This window comes from Lissotriton helveticus, chromosome 4_1, assembly GCF_964261635.1.
Source record: "Lissotriton helveticus chromosome 4_1, aLisHel1.1, whole genome shotgun sequence".
Lineage (NCBI taxonomy): Eukaryota > Metazoa > Chordata > Amphibia > Caudata > Salamandridae > Lissotriton > Lissotriton helveticus.
This window is the reverse complement of record NC_136063.1, coordinates 1,253,097,602-1,253,114,673: the sequence shown is the minus strand read 5'-3', so window position 1 is coordinate 1,253,114,673 and position 17,072 is coordinate 1,253,097,602. Positions and strand designations below refer to the sequence as shown.

The following is a 17,072-nucleotide window of genomic DNA, read 5'->3' as shown; positions in this document are numbered from 1 at the left end:
TAAATTTGCTCAACTCAAATGTCTGCTTTTCTATCAAAGTTTTTAAGCGTAGGATTAGAACAGTGCCATGCACACCGAGATAGAAAGGGACAAAATCTTTTACCATTTCTGCAGCAACGTTTTTAAGCATAGGATTAGCACAATGCTGTCATTGCCGAGCTGTAAAATGGCCAGCCTTGTACCACTCCAAGCACAGTATTACAGCTTTGGATTGGTAAATACCATACAGGCCAACCTGAAATGAATAAAAGCAACCCCAGGCATGTGTTTCGCTCTCATTAGAGCTCTACAGACAGGTATAGCTTTGTCTAGACACAAGGGAGCACCCAGTATAAGTCAAAACAGTTCCCTTTCAGCCATAGACAGACTCCTAAATTTTGGGGGAAAAAAAGCAGAGAACTCTGGGTAGTTCTCAAGTTTAAGTGGAATGCAGCACCAGTAAAGAGCTCTCTCAACACCACTGACACTCTTAATTTGCTCACCTCAAATGTCTGCTTTGCTACCAAAGTTTCTAAGCGTAGGGTTAGGACAGTGCCATCCATGCCGAGATAGAAGGGGACAAAGTCCTTTACCGTTTCTACAGCAAAGTTTTTAAGCATCGGATTAGCACAGTGCTATCCTTGCCGAGCTGTAAAATGGCCAAAGCCTTTTACCACTCTAGGCACTGTATTACAGCTTTGGATTGGTAAATACCATGCAGGCCAACCTGAAATGAATAAAAGCAACCCCAGACACGTGTTCTACTCTCATTAGAGCACTTCAGAGAGGTATAGCTTTGCCAGACATAAGGGAGAACCCAGTAGAAGTCAAAACAATTCCCTTTCAGGCATAGAGTGGCGCATAAATTATATATATTATTTATTTATTTATTCAACCAGCCATGCAAATTAGATGGGGATGCAAAGGGCCGTCGTCCAGCTGGCTATTGACTAGGGTTGAGTGTCTGTTTTCCTGGTTTTTACAGGGAGCTAATTGAAGATCCTGTGCATGCAAAGGGTGTAGTAGCAGGAGGAGGAGACTGTGTTGATATGGCATTTCATGACGAATTTCCCAAGTTTGCGGGCGTGGTCTGTGTGTGTGGGTCCGAGTTCAGAGGACCACCAGGAGTTGTTCCAAAGGGAGGTGTTGTCTTCAAAAATCAGCACTTCCATCTTGTCCGTATTGAGCTTCAAGCAGTTGGTCTTCATCCAGTCTGTGACGCTCGTCATGCAGTTGTGGAGGTTGGTCCTAGTCGTGGAGGGGTCTTCTGACAGCGCGCGGATGAGCTGGATGCCGTCTGCATAGGATATGATGTTGATGCCACGGGATCGGATGATGATCGTCGTGTAAGTATTGAACAGGTGGTGGCTGAGAGATGATCCTTGAGGGATGACGCAGATGATACTCTTGGGTTCTGCAGTGAAGGGTGGTAGGTAGATTATCTGGGTTTGTCCTGAGAGGAAGGATGTGATCCATTTGAGGGCGTCATCCCTAGATTCCGATGTGGCTGAGTCTCTTGATGAGGGTGTTATGGTATATTGTATCGAACACTGCTCTGAGGTTGAGGAGGATTCGGGCCGCCTGTTTTCCCCAGACGAGGGGGGTTCTTATGTCATCAGTGGCAGCGATCAGGGCTTTCTCGGTGCTGTGGTTGGTGAAGAAACCAGATTGGAAGATGTCCAGTAGGTTGTTGCTCTCCAGGTGTTCTGTGAGTTGGAGGTTGATGGCCTTCTTTGGCAGGTAAGGGGAACAGAGAGATAAGGTGGTATTTCATGAGTTCGCTTGGGTCGGAGGAGAGTTTCTTGAGGAAGGGGTCTGTCCTCTGTGTTTTTCCATTCATCTGGAAAGTGCATGAAGGTGAGTTTGCTGCTGATTTCCTTGCTTCCGAGGTTTAAGTGGTAGGGGCAGGGATGTTCATGATGTCTCTTGTGTTCTGTATGGAGAACTGTTCCGTGCAGTGTGTGTGTGGTTGTGTGTTGCATCAGTTGGTTGAAAGCTATTCTTGATGGTAGATATCTTGATGTGAAAGTAGTCTGTCAGGGTGTTGCAGAGTTCTTGAGAGGGGGAGATCATGTACACGGTGGCTGACAGTGAAGAGAAGTCTATGGTGATGTTGAAGGGTTCCTTAATGTGGTTGGAGCTGGCTTCAATGCAGCCAGTCAGGGCTGCATTGAAGCCATCTTTACGTGTCTTTTGTGAGCAAGGGACCTACATCTGTGTATATCCTTGACCACTTAGGGTGAACATAGCAAACACAACAAGATGGATTGCTTAAACATTTCAAATGCTCACTGTGCCACAGGATTTAAGCTTGCCTGGCTGATATGGGGTGATAGCCCAAAACCAGTCCCAGGATGCTAGTTTCCGGTCCAGGGAGGACCTGTCCTCGCAGTTTGGGCTGAACAGTTCCCATGGGGAGCAGGGTCAAGGCTGATTTGCATATGAGTGGGTCCAAACTGGGGTGGAATTGTGAGCAAAAGGATGATGGATTTAACCCAGATCCGTGACTGGGGGGTGGGAGGGGAATGTAGGTGTTTGAAAGAACTCCGGCCATCATCTTGTTGTTTTGCTATGCCACAGAGTAGGCACAGCATGTCTCGATGAGACCGCGCACGTGCTGCCTAGGTGAGATCTAAAAATGGCCAAGGGCAGCTGGTCATCCTGCCACAGACTGTGAATTATCAATTTCTTTGGCAGTTTCTGTAGCTCGTGTGGTTCTTCCTGGCACAAGCTATCATGGGAGAACCATGTTAACTACTCAATTCAAGTGATTACCTGAAATGCACCCACTTGTCTGGTTCGGCTGAAGAGCGATTTGGGTGCTTTTTTTTTTTTTGCCCAGTTTTGTTCTGCAGGAGACTTAGAAAAATGGTAGATTTTGATTGTTTTGCAGTTTACATAATTCTTTTGGCCAACCCAAGTGTGAGACGTGTTATGTAAATGGTCTGTTGTCGGCGTTTGCTTTCCTTTTGTAAGAAACCTTTGTATCATGCATGACACTTTTAATCCCTTTTGTATCCATGTATGTCAATATGACAAAAAAGTGAGCTAGTGCAGCTGCAGAATGTGCCACATCATGTGCCTTGTCTTGGTGTATAATTTAGTTTCCCCTGCTGCATAATTTGTTCTTCCTCTGCTGCCAAATTTGTGTGGCCCTACCATTACCAGTGTTCTAACACACTTTAGCCAGTAGCTGCACTAACCTTGCCCTCCTGTTATGAAAATTCTTGGTAATGACTGAGACAGCAGAGCTAAGCTTGGAGTTATAATGTGTTATCTGTAACACTTTAGAAATCCGATATCTCCCTAAGATTGCACCTCTTTAAGTAATGGTGGAGACCACAGCTATCCATCAAACTGTCAGTATGGCCATAAGCGGTACAGCTATGCTTCAGGTTACACAGCTCTACTACCCACTCGAATCCTGTGAATACCTAGGTCTCAATATACGATCGGCAGACAATCAAAGGTGCAATCTGCATGCGCTACCACCCTACAGGAAATAATACTACTTTCATAGACCAGTTAATGGAGATCATCACGGCTAACTCTAACACTCACTCTAATAACATATTCCTAGATGATTTTAATTTACACTGGGACGACAATAAGGACAAACAGGTCAACGCTCTTAAAGACTTTTTAACTGAGCTAAACCTTACCCAAGCCTGCACACAGCCAACACACTCGAAAGGAGCAACGTTAGACTGGATAATATCGAGAAACAAGAATACTTCAATCCACTCAATTGTTACGTGCGACTGGTCAGATCACCATGCCATAACCTTCCTGATACCCACCTTGAAAAAGAACAATACCACGCAGCCTATCAAACTCAAAAAGTGGACTCTGGACACTAAAGACTCGAATGTTGAACTACTAGTAGAAAGTTGTGAGAAGGACCTAAATCTGCCTAACAACTTGCAGAATGTGAATGATCTAACGGATCACTACACTACGTCAGTAACGAATATAGTCAACTCCACCATGCCACTAAAACTGAAAAGAGTCACAGAAAAGGATAAAAATCTATGGTTTAATGGGACACTGAATGAAGATAGGCGGAAACTAAAGAAAATGGAGACCGCACCCATCCTCCCCCGAGCTGAAATCCCTCATAAAAATCAGAAACGAGTACAACAAAAAGATCCTCAATTCCATAAAGGAATCTATTAGATCAGAACTGGATAACGCCAAAAACAGACCACGGAAACTATTTGAGATCTTAAAGCAACAATCCAATAAGTTGGCCAAATCTGCCCAAGAAACGACTAAAACTCAACTGAGTTGTGAAGAATTTTAAACATTCTTTACCGACCAGGCCAACACGCTTGAAAGAGAGCTCAGGATGGCAGCCGACAACCTTCCCGACCAACCACCTACACTGAACACTACCACCTCAACAATCGACTATGATAGGGCAAAAAACAAAGCACAGTGGGATACCTTCAAGCTATATGATCAGAATTCCATCGCCAAAACGCTCTCAGATATCAAACCTAATAACCACTATAATGACCCACTCCCCTCTAAATGCCTACAAAAAATTAGCCATATCGTCGTCCCAATATAGACAAAAAAAATAAATGCCTCTCTATCTCAAGGGATCCTTCAAGAATGCCTAAAAACAGGTCAAGTCGTCCCCATCATCAAAAAACCTACAGCGGACCCGGCAGATCCTAATAACTTCCGCCCAGTAACCAATATTCCTCTACTTGCCAAATTAATTGAGAAATGTGTGCAAAATCAACTGAGCCATCACATCGCCAATTTCGTGCTGCTGGACGACTGCCAGTCTGGATTCAGAACAGGCCACAGCACGGAAACAGTGATCCTACATATTGTCGATGATACGTTACAGGCCCTAGATCACAATCAAACATGTTTACCAGTCCTCCTTGACCTGTCGTCTGCATTGGACACGGTAAATCATGAAAAATTACTAGCCAGGGTTCATGACAGGATGGGACTATTGGGAAATGTGCTGAAATGGTTTGAATCCTTCCTTCAAAATAGAACACAAAGATTTCTGGTCAACCAGACGCTAGCCCCATCATGTCCCAATTCAATTGGAGTCCCTCAAGAACCTACATTATCTCCATCACTTTTCAACCTGTATGTCGAACCTCTTACAGAAATTATCCAAGACGCAAACATATCCTATCACATGTACGCGGACGACAAGCCGATATACATCAGGATCGCGTCTCTAGAAGACATCAAGTTAATGAATGAGGCCTTAAAATTGTCATTACTCTGGTTAACTAGCAATCATCTGAAGCTAAATGAACAAAAAACGGAATTCCTATTATTTTCACCACCAAAGAACCACACAGAAGTGAAGGAATGGACCAAACTGATCACAGCACTAAATTGCACCCCTACTCTAGTGGACTCCGCTAAATCACTAGGAATCACGCTGGATAAGAACCTAGACATGAAAGGCCACATCAAATCAATGGCAAAAAGTGCCAGTTTTCACTTGAAGTACATTAGAAAAGTGAAACCATTCATTTCTACGGCGGGTCTCAAATTGGCAGTCCAATCCTTAGTTTTCTCAAGGATTGAATATGGATGTACAACCTTAGCAGGTCTACCAAAAATGTCCACAGCCCCACTAAAAGCATGCCTCATGCAGCTGCAAGACTCCTCACCGGATCGTGGAAATTCGAGCATATATCTCCACACCTGAAAGCATTAAATTGGCTACCATACGAAGCCAGAATCCAACTTAAAATGGCATGTATTACCCACAAAGTGGTCCACTACAAAACACCTAGATACCTGGCCCAGAAGATTGAGCGATCAGGAGGATGCAGACCAGCCAGGAGTGCCAAGGAGCTGTTGCTGAAACCACCCATCTTCCGGAAGAAGAAAACGTATGATAGAGCTTTCTCCGGAGCAGCCCCCAGAATCTGGAACTCACTCCCTCCAACTACTAGGAAAATTCCAAACACAGCAACATTCAAGAAGGAAGCGAAGATCTTCCTGATGAGTAAGTTCCTTACATAGGCAAGACAGTTCATCATTAGCACCGTGACATAGATGTTTACAAAACAGAACAACAAATGTAAGTAAAGAGAAAGTCACCAGGTATACTGGGGATAACCTTTGTTGGTACTATATTAATCCAGACTTATGGATGTAAAATGCACGGAAAAAGACACTACAGAACTATTTGTACTGGAGTCCCAGTACACCTTGTACAGTAAGCAATTCCAATAACTTTTATTGTACCGTGAAGATGGACATATACAGGAATTATATAGATATATGTTATTTCTGATATCCAGTTTAGCCTAAATATACCTCATGTCATTGTAAATATTTATGCTAATAGACACTTCGGAACTATTTGTACTGGAAGTCCCAGTACACCTTGTACAGTAAGCAATTCCAATAACTTTTATTGTAACCTTGAAGATAGACATATACAGGAATTCTATAGATATATATTATTTCTGATATCAAGTCGTATCCTAAATCTACCACATGTCTTTGTATATATTTATGCTAATACTTTATAGCTGCATACCTTACCTACCTCATATCATTGTGAAACGTTTACTTTATAGCTATATACTTAACCTACCTCATATCATTGTGAATTGTTCTGCCATACAAGATGTATCTCTAACCTACCTCATGTAAATGTGAAGCGCTTTGATACCCAAGGGTCACGTTCGCGCTATATAAAACTCTCAAAATAAAAAAAATAATAATAATTTTGAGGCGCCTCAACTGTTGCTGTGAGATGCAGAGAATTGGCTTTGCCTTACATAGAGCATTGACACAGAATATGCAGTTCTCCTCTCTCTTGTTTTAAACCATTCTAGCATTGTAATAATGTTGTAACCAGGTGGCACCCAATGTGCTGTGCATGGGTGGGTGCAATAATTTCCTTGCTGCCACTTTGAAAAGACCAAATTAAGGTAGGTAAAATAAAAAATGTATTAGAGCGATGATTGCATAAATCCATCATTGAGGCGAACTGCTGGCAACTGTTGTTACTAGAACTTAAGGGTATAACATTGATTCACAAATGTTCCAGGACATTACACGCTGCTGTTCCAAGATTTGCTGAAGACTGTAATCTGAGGACTATCTCTGTTGTCCAAGATCGAACATCTAAAAATCTGTTCAAGTAAGATTATAGCTCTGCTGTTTAGTCTTTACTGAAAACTCTGTAGGAGACACAGCTCTAGTGCCACAGATGTCCCTGTGAGTAGTACAGAAAACATTCATTTTCTTTCTAGTCTTTCTTAATGCTTTCGACCCTCAGCCTGGTGCCCTCAGTAGACATTGACAATTGGTCGCCTCAGTGGAGATTGACCCCTTAATGTAGCATCTCAATGCAGGGCTCATTTCTTATTTTACAACCTCAGTGTTTTTGTGTTGGCTCACAGCTTTTGTCAGATGTAATGTATTGTTTGTACAAGATGCTGTCATTAACCATGTGAAACTTTCAGCACCCAGGTGGTGAGGAGGTCCTACGGGAACAAGCCGGAGGAGATGCCACGGAGACGTTTGAAGACATCGGCCATTCTACAGATGCGAGAAACATGAGCAAGTCATTCATAATCGGCGAGGTTCATCCAGTGAGTGTAATTCATTAAAGTTTGCCTCTGTTGGGCAACTGTTGCAGTTGAATGCTCGCTTTTCTATTCATGGGCGCGCTTTCTAAACAAATGTAACAATTATTGGTGCAGCTTATCATTTAAAAGGAACCGAAGACTCCTGACGCAAATTACTCTTGTTCGAAAATTTGCATTCCATTTGTTTTTTGTTCGGTTATTTGGTTGTAGTAAAAGACAGCCCACTATTGGTTTAGAAAACTAGGACCATTTGGGGGAAATTAATGGATGGAACAATTGCATGTGTTATACAAATAATGCTACATATAGATTAGTGCTTACCATTGAGTTAGTGGGCCAGCTTCATTTATGTGCAGGATAAAAATTATTCATGTTGAACCCTTGATGTGCACATAGTTGTGCCATTAATCCATTACGTCTACCGTACCATTTTGTATTGCTGTGCTTCAGTTTCATAGTCTGTACCTTTTTCAGCTCCACTAGGTAGAGGTTTTCTCTACCGGTCCAGCAGCTCTTTTTCTCAGGTACTTGAGATTTTCGTTTCCCTAGATTCTTGGCACCACATCCAAGACTCCTGTGCAGGCTACAGATTATTGGAACCTAAAATCTCCATTGCATCTGTGAAATTCTAGTCTGGTTTTGTGCCTCTCTTGCCTTCTAGGATTTGTTGCATACCTAAGCCTGGATGTGTGGTTGGAAGTGTGTGGATGTAGGTGGTTGAAGTGGGAAGCGTTTGCCATACATGGCTCCCCAAAATGTGCAGTTATGAATGCAGATACAGTGTACTCCTAGCTAGAACCGTTTAGGAAGGATAGCGGCATGTATTCATTTCTTGTAATACATTTCACATGATTCCTGGTTAGACTTTAGAGACACAGAATAGTCTGAGTCTAGGGTCCCGCTAGCAGCATTTATATTGGGGAGGTTACTCGTGAATTCTAGGAAATTAATGTGTCAGTCCAGTCACCTACTTTGTGCAGGAGTCAGGTCTGCATATGTGAAGGGTTGCTGTGTATTGGCCCAGCTGAGCCCAGAATGCTGTAAGCCAAATAGGAGGGGTGCAAGTTCCTTCACAGCATCTGTGGATGTGTGGAAGATTTAGTTAAGAAACAAGTAGGGCAGATAAAGGTCACAGCACTCATCTGGGAAGGTACTGAGCCACAGACCAAAGTTGAGCCGCAGTTGTCATTCAGCCTTCACTTGTGCCAATGGTAGTTGAATCATAATGGGCGATGGAAGCCTAGACCCAATATTAGATAGTAGTTCTTTGGCATTTGGTAGGCCCACCTGGAGTGGCTGGAGAAAGCCAGGCACGCAGACCATTGTTGACACCTGGGGATCTAGGCTTTAGCTGTTTTCCAAGTCAGAAGCGTGTGAAGGAAGTCCAGAGTCTGAGGAGTATACAATTGTGATTACAGGTGACTAGAGAGGTTGGTCTGTATGGTGTTTGCTCTTGTGCATGGCTGCCATCGGGACAAAGTAGCCTACTCCATTGGATTTCGTAACACTCCACAATGTCACTGTCTGGTGATCGTTATCCTAGCGTAATAAGAACCTGTTTGATCCCCCTAAGTGGCAAGTGCCTTATAATTGTGGCTGGGAGGTAGAGGTGGTGCAGGGTAGAGAAGGTTTCTTACTTTTCAAACACTCTGGTTTTAGCCCCTGGCTGAAAATGGACCACCCCTCAAGAACACTTTCTTTTTAATAACACTAGTTGTTTTGTTAAGATTGTACACAGAAACAAGAGCTATCAACATATAATGAATATGAAGAATGGTGACATTAAAAGTATAGACCCCCAACATCCACTGACATACACAATTAACACTAATTACAACCTGTTCATGCATGTTTTTGCCAAGTAACTATACTGTTCCCTCAGACTTCATCATGCTTCTTTGAACTCCCTCTGGATTTATACACAAACGTTTCTGCCATGGCACGATAGTTCATCCCGCAGGTACACTCCGTTAATTAGGAATCAACCCTGACCTCCAATGGCATGTAATGACTCTCTTACCTATAAGAAATCCTACAGCTTCCACCTGTCCACAAGAACGTTCTTGAGAGTAGGCATTTACATCAAATGTACCTTCTAGGTTTGTTATTTTGATTGTGTGTTCGAGTAATTGGGAACTGTCTTACTGATGGCTCTATGGGAAATGTGGGTGCTTAGAAAAAGGTTCATCCTGCAATCTTGTGCCAGTGTCTCAGTGCAGTGCTCCCCTCTTCAAAGTGTTTTATCCCGAGATCCCTCATGCATGACCATCCCAGGATGCCAAATGTGGACACCTCGGCCATATTTCTGCAGAAGGCAGAAAATGTTGACTCCCTGAATTATAAGGAATGTGCTTTCCAAATTACCACTAACTGAAGCCAATACCTTAATTGTGTTTGTTTCCAGTTATATGCTCATATATAAAAAGGCAGGAATAAGAGGACCATCCAAGTCATCGAATAAATCTCATTATTTGGTCTAGATTAAAGTCAACAAATTATACACCAGGCTGACCGCATAAGCACAAGGACTTACAAAACTGATTGGGGGGGATGTCTTATTAAATTTCTCAAGGACATTCTAGCAATATGAGCAATAACGCAATCGTTGGAGAATGCATAGTAGCTATTAATCCTAAATGTAGGTGAGACCAAAACAAGCTTTGCAGGAGGCTATTCTTGTCTTCTGTGCCAAGCAGGTCCATAGCTTACAAAATGGTGAAGAGGGATGCTATTTTAGCAAGGAGATCAATGTTCGGGCTAGTCACAGTACATGGTATAGGTATCACTTATCCCGGGTGAAATAATGAAAACCTGTAAGGCTGTCGACTGTGTTGCATCACAACAGACTGCTCACTCAATGACATGGTTCTGTGTTCCCACTGAAAAGAACTGAAGGATATTATCCTCTCCCTTTGTATCATTATGGTGCTACAAGGTGGAGTAGATGTTGGCAGGTTGGATGATCAACGCACTTCAAGAAACTGGCTGTTTCTAACTCTGGCTCTTGTGTTAGTTTTTTTTAAAGCCGGGTGCCTTGTAGGTTCACTTATTGGTGCCTTGCTCTGATTAACACAGAACAGCTTTTAGGACTTTGTCTACCTCAATAGCTGAATATGACTTCATTAAATTTATGGATGCTGCAAGGGTATTGCCTATCTGATGCTCACGTGTTCCTTAGCCGAGTACAAAACCGGGCCCCATTATTTGGGTAATCTACACGACTTTATGCCTAGTTTGATATTAATGCGTCTGAATATAGATAGATTATTAGCAACACTTTCAAAATTGAACAGGAGTTGCACAATCCAACCCATGGTCTTGCTGCTAAAGTCATATCTGGGAGAAAACCGTTTTTTTGATTCTGCACCACATCTAATCATTACAGTCTTTAGATAACCTTTCTCAAATGGAGTACAGAACCTTCATCCTTGGGTGTGAAAAAATACATCTTAGTTGACCAGCCTTTTTGAAGAAGGTAGCAGGCAATTCGGTTTCAAGCCTTTTTGTCACTCACTGTGTAGGTGATTGGGGCGGAGGAGTGGCACACAAGGGAGGCGCAAGGAATACTTGAGATGCTTCATCTACAACATCATGGTTTAGGTGAATACAATTAGGATTGGAATGGAACCGAGATTTGGACCTGCAAGAGATGTTGTGTCAGTTTACAGTTCTATCTGGAGCAGTGTGATTGAGACAAAATGTTAGGGAGCAGTCATGCATCAGATTTCGGGGGAGCAAATAATATACAAGTGGAGTTGGCGTGCAAGGGGGCAGGCATCAGAAGGGACCAAAGAAGCAAAACACCAGTGAAGTAATGGTAGTAAGCAGGGAAATTAAGAGGGGAAAATAATTTGGGTCAATGAAACGGCCTCTGGCACAAAAATAAAAGTAAAGAGCGGTGACTGATAATTTACAAACAAGGCTCATTAGGATGAAGATGAAACACAGTGGTGCTAAGTAGCGAGCACCAGGCAGATTGGTGACATGCCACTAATTGGGACCCAAGGGGCCTGTGGAAGGAGCCACATTGCTGCTACTACTGACTGAAGGCTGAGGTAAGAGAGCTTGTGGTACTGATTGGTGGACACCAAAGAGGGGAAGATAAGTCACTCATTCACAGTCCTAGGCAAATTCAGAATGTTAAGAGGGGAAGGGGGACACTAGTGGAAGACTGAAATCTGCTGAAGGGGGCATCAAACAGTAACCGATTTCATTTATTCGTCATTTGTAATATGTTCATTCTGTTCATCACAATTCAAGCAGTTGGTGAGGGAGGGTGGGTTAGTGAAATGAACAGGGTTATTTAGTGAAATGCAAAACAGTGGCACAGCGGTGGGAAAACCGGAAATTGATCGATTGAATCAATAGTTTTTACTTTTTTTCACTGAAACTGAGAAGATCATGCTAATTTCTCTGATCTGCAGAAAGAGAGTTCACAGTGCTGGAGCCATAAAAAACGGGCTTTGATTACTCCGTGAAATCTTAGGTCTTCGACTGTGTTCGATGACCTGATTTGTTTGAGTAGTGCAGGGCAATTTACATTTTTTATTTTCCTTAACTGGCAGCCAGTGCAAATGTTTCAGCACTCCACTTCTGGAATCAAGTTGCTTTAAACTGAAATTGAAACATTGGTACCACTGACTGAACGGGAAAGACCACCCTCAAGATCCAGTGATCCCTGGTCAATACTGGGGATTGTCAATAAAAGCCCCACAGCATTTTCTACATTCGTAGGGTCATGTCACTTGAAGGAGCAGTTTGAAGTAGCTATAGAAGGCCCATGGAATTCTGTGAAGAATAGAAAGCATGGATGTAATATATCCTACTGTACTAACTCACAACACGGTTTATGGATCCATAGAAGGCATTCCGGTGCATTAAATGCATTGACCAGAAGACTTAGTCACTGGTCCTAGATGAGTAAACTAGATTACAAACCTCGTCAAACTTGTATGTAGTAATCTGCAATTACATATGCCATTTGAAGCACACTTTGGCTAGGCACTGTTAGGGGCTACCAGTCACCACTAAAATATTAGAAATGTGTGGGCTTTTTGCCTGTGTGTCTGTTCAGGCCTTTTCCCTAAGTGCTTTTTATCGAGGGAAAGGTAACTTGTAAATACACTGGTTCTCTACTGATGTAGACTAAATACATCTTCAGATCATGTAAGAATTATGCCCTGCTCCACCACTAAATCTTCTGGACACGTGGGTAGTCCAGGGTCTCTGCATGAGACATGTTTGATTGATTGATAGTCAAAGCCACAAGGGAACTACTGACAGGATGATGGAAGTTCAGAGTGCCAAGTGAAAGACCAGAAACTGATTCTGGAATATGCGGACTATGTATGAAACGGGAAAGCTGGCAGAAGTACCATCTGAGATGAGGCACTACATCCTATACATCCTGTGAGTCGGTGGAAGTAGGTGGACTGAATCTGGCTGAATGAAAACCACCACAGGTGAGACAGTATTGCACTCGGGAAAGGACAACAACAAAAATCACAAAGGAATAGCCATCATGTTGAGCAAGGGAACAGATAAATGCCTAGTTGAGTAGAAGCCGGTCAACAGCAGACTCTGACTGCCACGTTAAAAGGCAGACACATCAACACCACCATTATCCAGTGCTATGCTCAAACTACTGATGCAGAGGAAGCAGTCTAAGGCACATTGTTCCGACAGATTCAGGTTGAGCTTGAAGTCATGCTGAACCACAACCCGAAGATTGCAATATGAGACTAGACTGCTAAAGCAGGAAATGACAATGCAAACCATGGCAGAGCCATAAGAAACAAAGGTTGTGGAACAGTGAACGACATTGGAGAAAGACGATTGAAACTTTTTGCGACAAATGATAGGAGAGGACTCTCTACCTCCACCGTGAGATTCACAAACTAACTTGGTGAACACCCAATGGTAGAGCGAGAAATCCGATTGACCACCTGATGACAAGCAGCGCATGGAGATGCTTCCTGCAATATATTGAATTGAGGAGGGGAGAGCACGTCAGCATTGATCACCATCTTGTGACTGCTCTTGTGAGGCTGAAGCTCAGAAAAACAGACCTCCAAACATCAGGATGACAGCACTTTGATGTGGCAAAATTACAAGACCCTTGGACCAAGAGGGCTATGGTCTTACAAATCAATAACAGGTTGCAGGTCCCAGCAAACATGAAAGATCAGCCTTAGCCAGCTGCAGATTGGAGTTGACTGGGTTGGAAAGTAGAGAGCAGCTGAGAGGAGGAAAATGAAAGGGGTCGAGAGAGTGGAACCAGGAGAGACAGCTAGAGATTGGGGAAAGGGAACAGGCACAAAACCTGACCAGAAGGTGTAGAGAAGTGAAGAAAGGGAGTGAGCAGTGGAATTACAACAGAAAGGGGAGGGGGGAGGGTTGTACCGAGAGTGGAAACAGTGGTGAGAGAAGGGGAGGGAGGGACGGAGATAGGCAGTGAGATCGAAAACAGGAGAAGGATAGAACGGAAAGTGAGCGTCTACGAAAAGCCCTGAGAGTGGGGAGGAGAAAGACAGAGGGACTCACAGACCGGGAAAAGAGAGAAAGGGAAGGTAAAAAAGAAAAAAACATTGCGAGTGGGAACAGCAAAGTAAGGGCGAGAGAAAAGAAAGAAATAGGATGAACAGCAAAAGGCAATGAGTGCAAATAGATGTTATGTTATGGTATTTTGTCTCTTTTATAGCGCACGGCTACTCCATGGAGTGTCCCGGCGCTTAGACAAAGACCCGAAGGAGAGACAATCCAGGGCAGATGCAGAGCAGCAGAGAAAATTACCATGTCTTCAGTTCCTTCCTGAAAACCAGTAGATTGCTGATATTCCTAAGGGAGATGGGCAAGGAGTTCCAGCAACGTGGTGCCAAGTATCGAAAAGAGCGGCCTCCAATTCTAGCCCGTCTGATGGGAGGAACAGAAGCCATGGCCAAAGAAGCCGATCTCAGAGTTCTGGAGGGTCGATAAAAGGTAAGACGCCTTCTGATGGATCTAGCCCCTGCAAGATGAAGTGCCTTAAAGGCGAGAGTCAGCGACTTAAAAGTAATCCGTCTCGCGACAGGGAGCCAGTGAAGCCTTTTAAGCAGCTCCGATGCACTCGCTCTTCGATGAAGGCCGAAAATGGCCCTTGCAGCGGAGTTCTGCACTAGCTGAAGGCGCGCAAGAAGACATTTTGGCAATCCCAGATAGAGCACATTCGCATAATCTAGGCGGGAGCCTATCAAAGCCTGTACTGTGGTCTTTCTGTGCTCCAGGGACAAGATCGGAAGGAATTTCCTTAGCATTTTTAAAATGCCAAAGCATTTCCCTGTGAGCTCGTGAATCTGAGGCCCAAAGGAAAGGCCATCATCAATCTGGAAGCCAAGATTCTTCGCCTTGGAAGAGGCATCTGCCGGAGGGTACATGTCAGGAGGCCACCAGGCCTTCCATCCCGGATCAGGAGAGCAGCCAAAGAAAAGCAATTCCGATTTATCGGAATTACATTCCAGACTGTGCTGTTTAAACCAGTCAAAGACCGCTCCCAGACAGTCCCTGATCCGCATACCATCAAAGTCCGAGCCCTTAGTGCATGTGAAAAGGAGCTGGGTGTCATCAGCGTAGGATACGATCTGGGCACCGAACGACTCCGCCAGAGGGGCCATGTAGATATTAAAAAGGGTGGGGCTCAAGATAGAACCCTGAGGCACCCCCACCTCCAATGGCAGCATGTCGGCGGAGAAAGGTGGTGCCCAGACCGTTTGCCGGCAGCCGGCCAAGAATGACTCGAACCACTTCAACACCACTCCACGCAATCCGATCTCCCAGAGTCTTAAAAGGAGACAGTCATGGGGAACGGTGTCGAAGACCGCCGACAAATCCAGCATAACTAATATGGCCTTTCCACCTAAAACCAGAACTTCCCGGATGGCATCAGTAACTTCAAGGAGAGCAGTCTCCGTACTCATGCTGGTGCGAAAACCCGACTGAGTATCGTGAAGGATGTCGTTACTCTCAATGTAGTCCGAGAGGGAGATGTGAACATGCTTCTCAACCACCTTTGCTAGAGCCGGGAGAAGGGAGATCGGCCTATAGTTAGCATGGATTAGATGGTCCAAATTGGGCTTCTTGACAAGCGGGAGGATCAAGGCATGCTTCCAGGCCTGGGGAACCACTCCTGTGCTTAAAGACATGTTGAGCACCGGGTTAAACAAGGAGTTTAAGGCTGGTGCTACTTTTCCAAGGCATTTAGCGGGACAGGGATTCTGCGGGGAGCCAGACTTGAGCTGGGTGAGAAGGTCAAGAGAGGCAGGTAGGGACAGAGGGGGAAACTCAGAAAGAGAGGGGCCTTCCACTACCAAGGATGGAAACCGAGAGAGCCTGTGCTCGGATACAGATACTGAACTCAGAGGGGAAAAAGTATCTTGAATAGCTTTAATTTTAGAGGTGAAAAAGATTGCAAGTTGATGGACCCATGCTTCCGTGTGGGAGTGGGATGGCAATATCGAGGTATGGGAGATAAAATCTTTTACAATGCGGAAAATTTCTTTACTCTTATTCACCGCATCCTCAATTCTTTTGTCATAATAAGCTTTTTTCCCAGCCATAATATGGCGGTGATAGAGCTTCGTGAGTTCCCTAAATTTATTTTTGCCACTGGGATCATACATGCGGCGCCAGGCCCTTTCAGCTTTTTTACACTCTCGCGCAGCTCACCAAGAAAAGGAGTGAACCACGGTGCCGAGGCGCGGTTACAGGTTTTTCTAGGAATAGACATGGGAGCTAACTCCTCAAATCTATCCACTAGCCACCTATGTAGCAAATCAAGATCTTCCTCTAAACTACCAGATGAGCTTGGAATAGAAAGGGACACTGGCGTGGGTGCAGCAGAGACAACTGAGAAGCATTAGAGATGTACCAACAACAAAAGAATCTACAGAGTTCCCCGGGAAGAATTAACTAAATGACTAACATTGGCCTCTCTCTCATTGAGTTCAACAGAAAAAGTGAATGTTGTGAACCCTTTACGGAATTTTGGGATGCCTCACACAGGTCACCGGTTGGACGACTATTGTCATCCCACCCGGCGATCGTCCAGCGTCATCATCGGTATCCTGCCCCTGCGACAGACTGGCGGTGCAATGCCTGTCGGGCAGCAACGGATGCTGCACTTTGGCGGGGTTCTTTTATTCCTTAGCCAAAGGGTGTGTGAGTGTGAGGGGCCTAAAAAAGTGCAATAGTGAGCGTGAGTGTGGTCTAAAAAAAGTCAGTAGAGTCCATGGGGAAAATGTTTTAATAGTATGGCTCACTGCTTTATTAAAAGGAACGATAAGGGGTATTGAGGCGAGACAATTAAAGTAATCAGGCCTCATTCAACCCTTAGTGAACGTGTGGTCAACATGTTTCTTGCCACTAAGGCAATTCATCAGGACCAAAATAGAAGCTCATATAATTGCTGAAGATCCCTCAGTGGTCAGAGGAATCAAGTATACGACCTGGTGTGTGTCGTAGGGA

The 17,072-nt window shown here is 44.1% G+C and overlaps 1 protein-coding gene across 1 annotated transcript in view; it reads left to right on the top strand.

Annotated features, from left to right (window-relative positions):
* The window catches only part of CYB5A (cytochrome b5 type A), a 180,868-nt gene that overhangs the window by 73,677 nt on the left and 90,119 nt on the right, over positions 1–17,072 (top strand). The window contains exon 2 of the mRNA XM_078687805.1: positions 7,449–7,577. Coding sequence (XP_078543931.1) covers positions 7,449–7,577 — 129 coding nt within the window. The remainder of the gene's footprint in view (positions 1–7,448; positions 7,578–17,072) is intronic.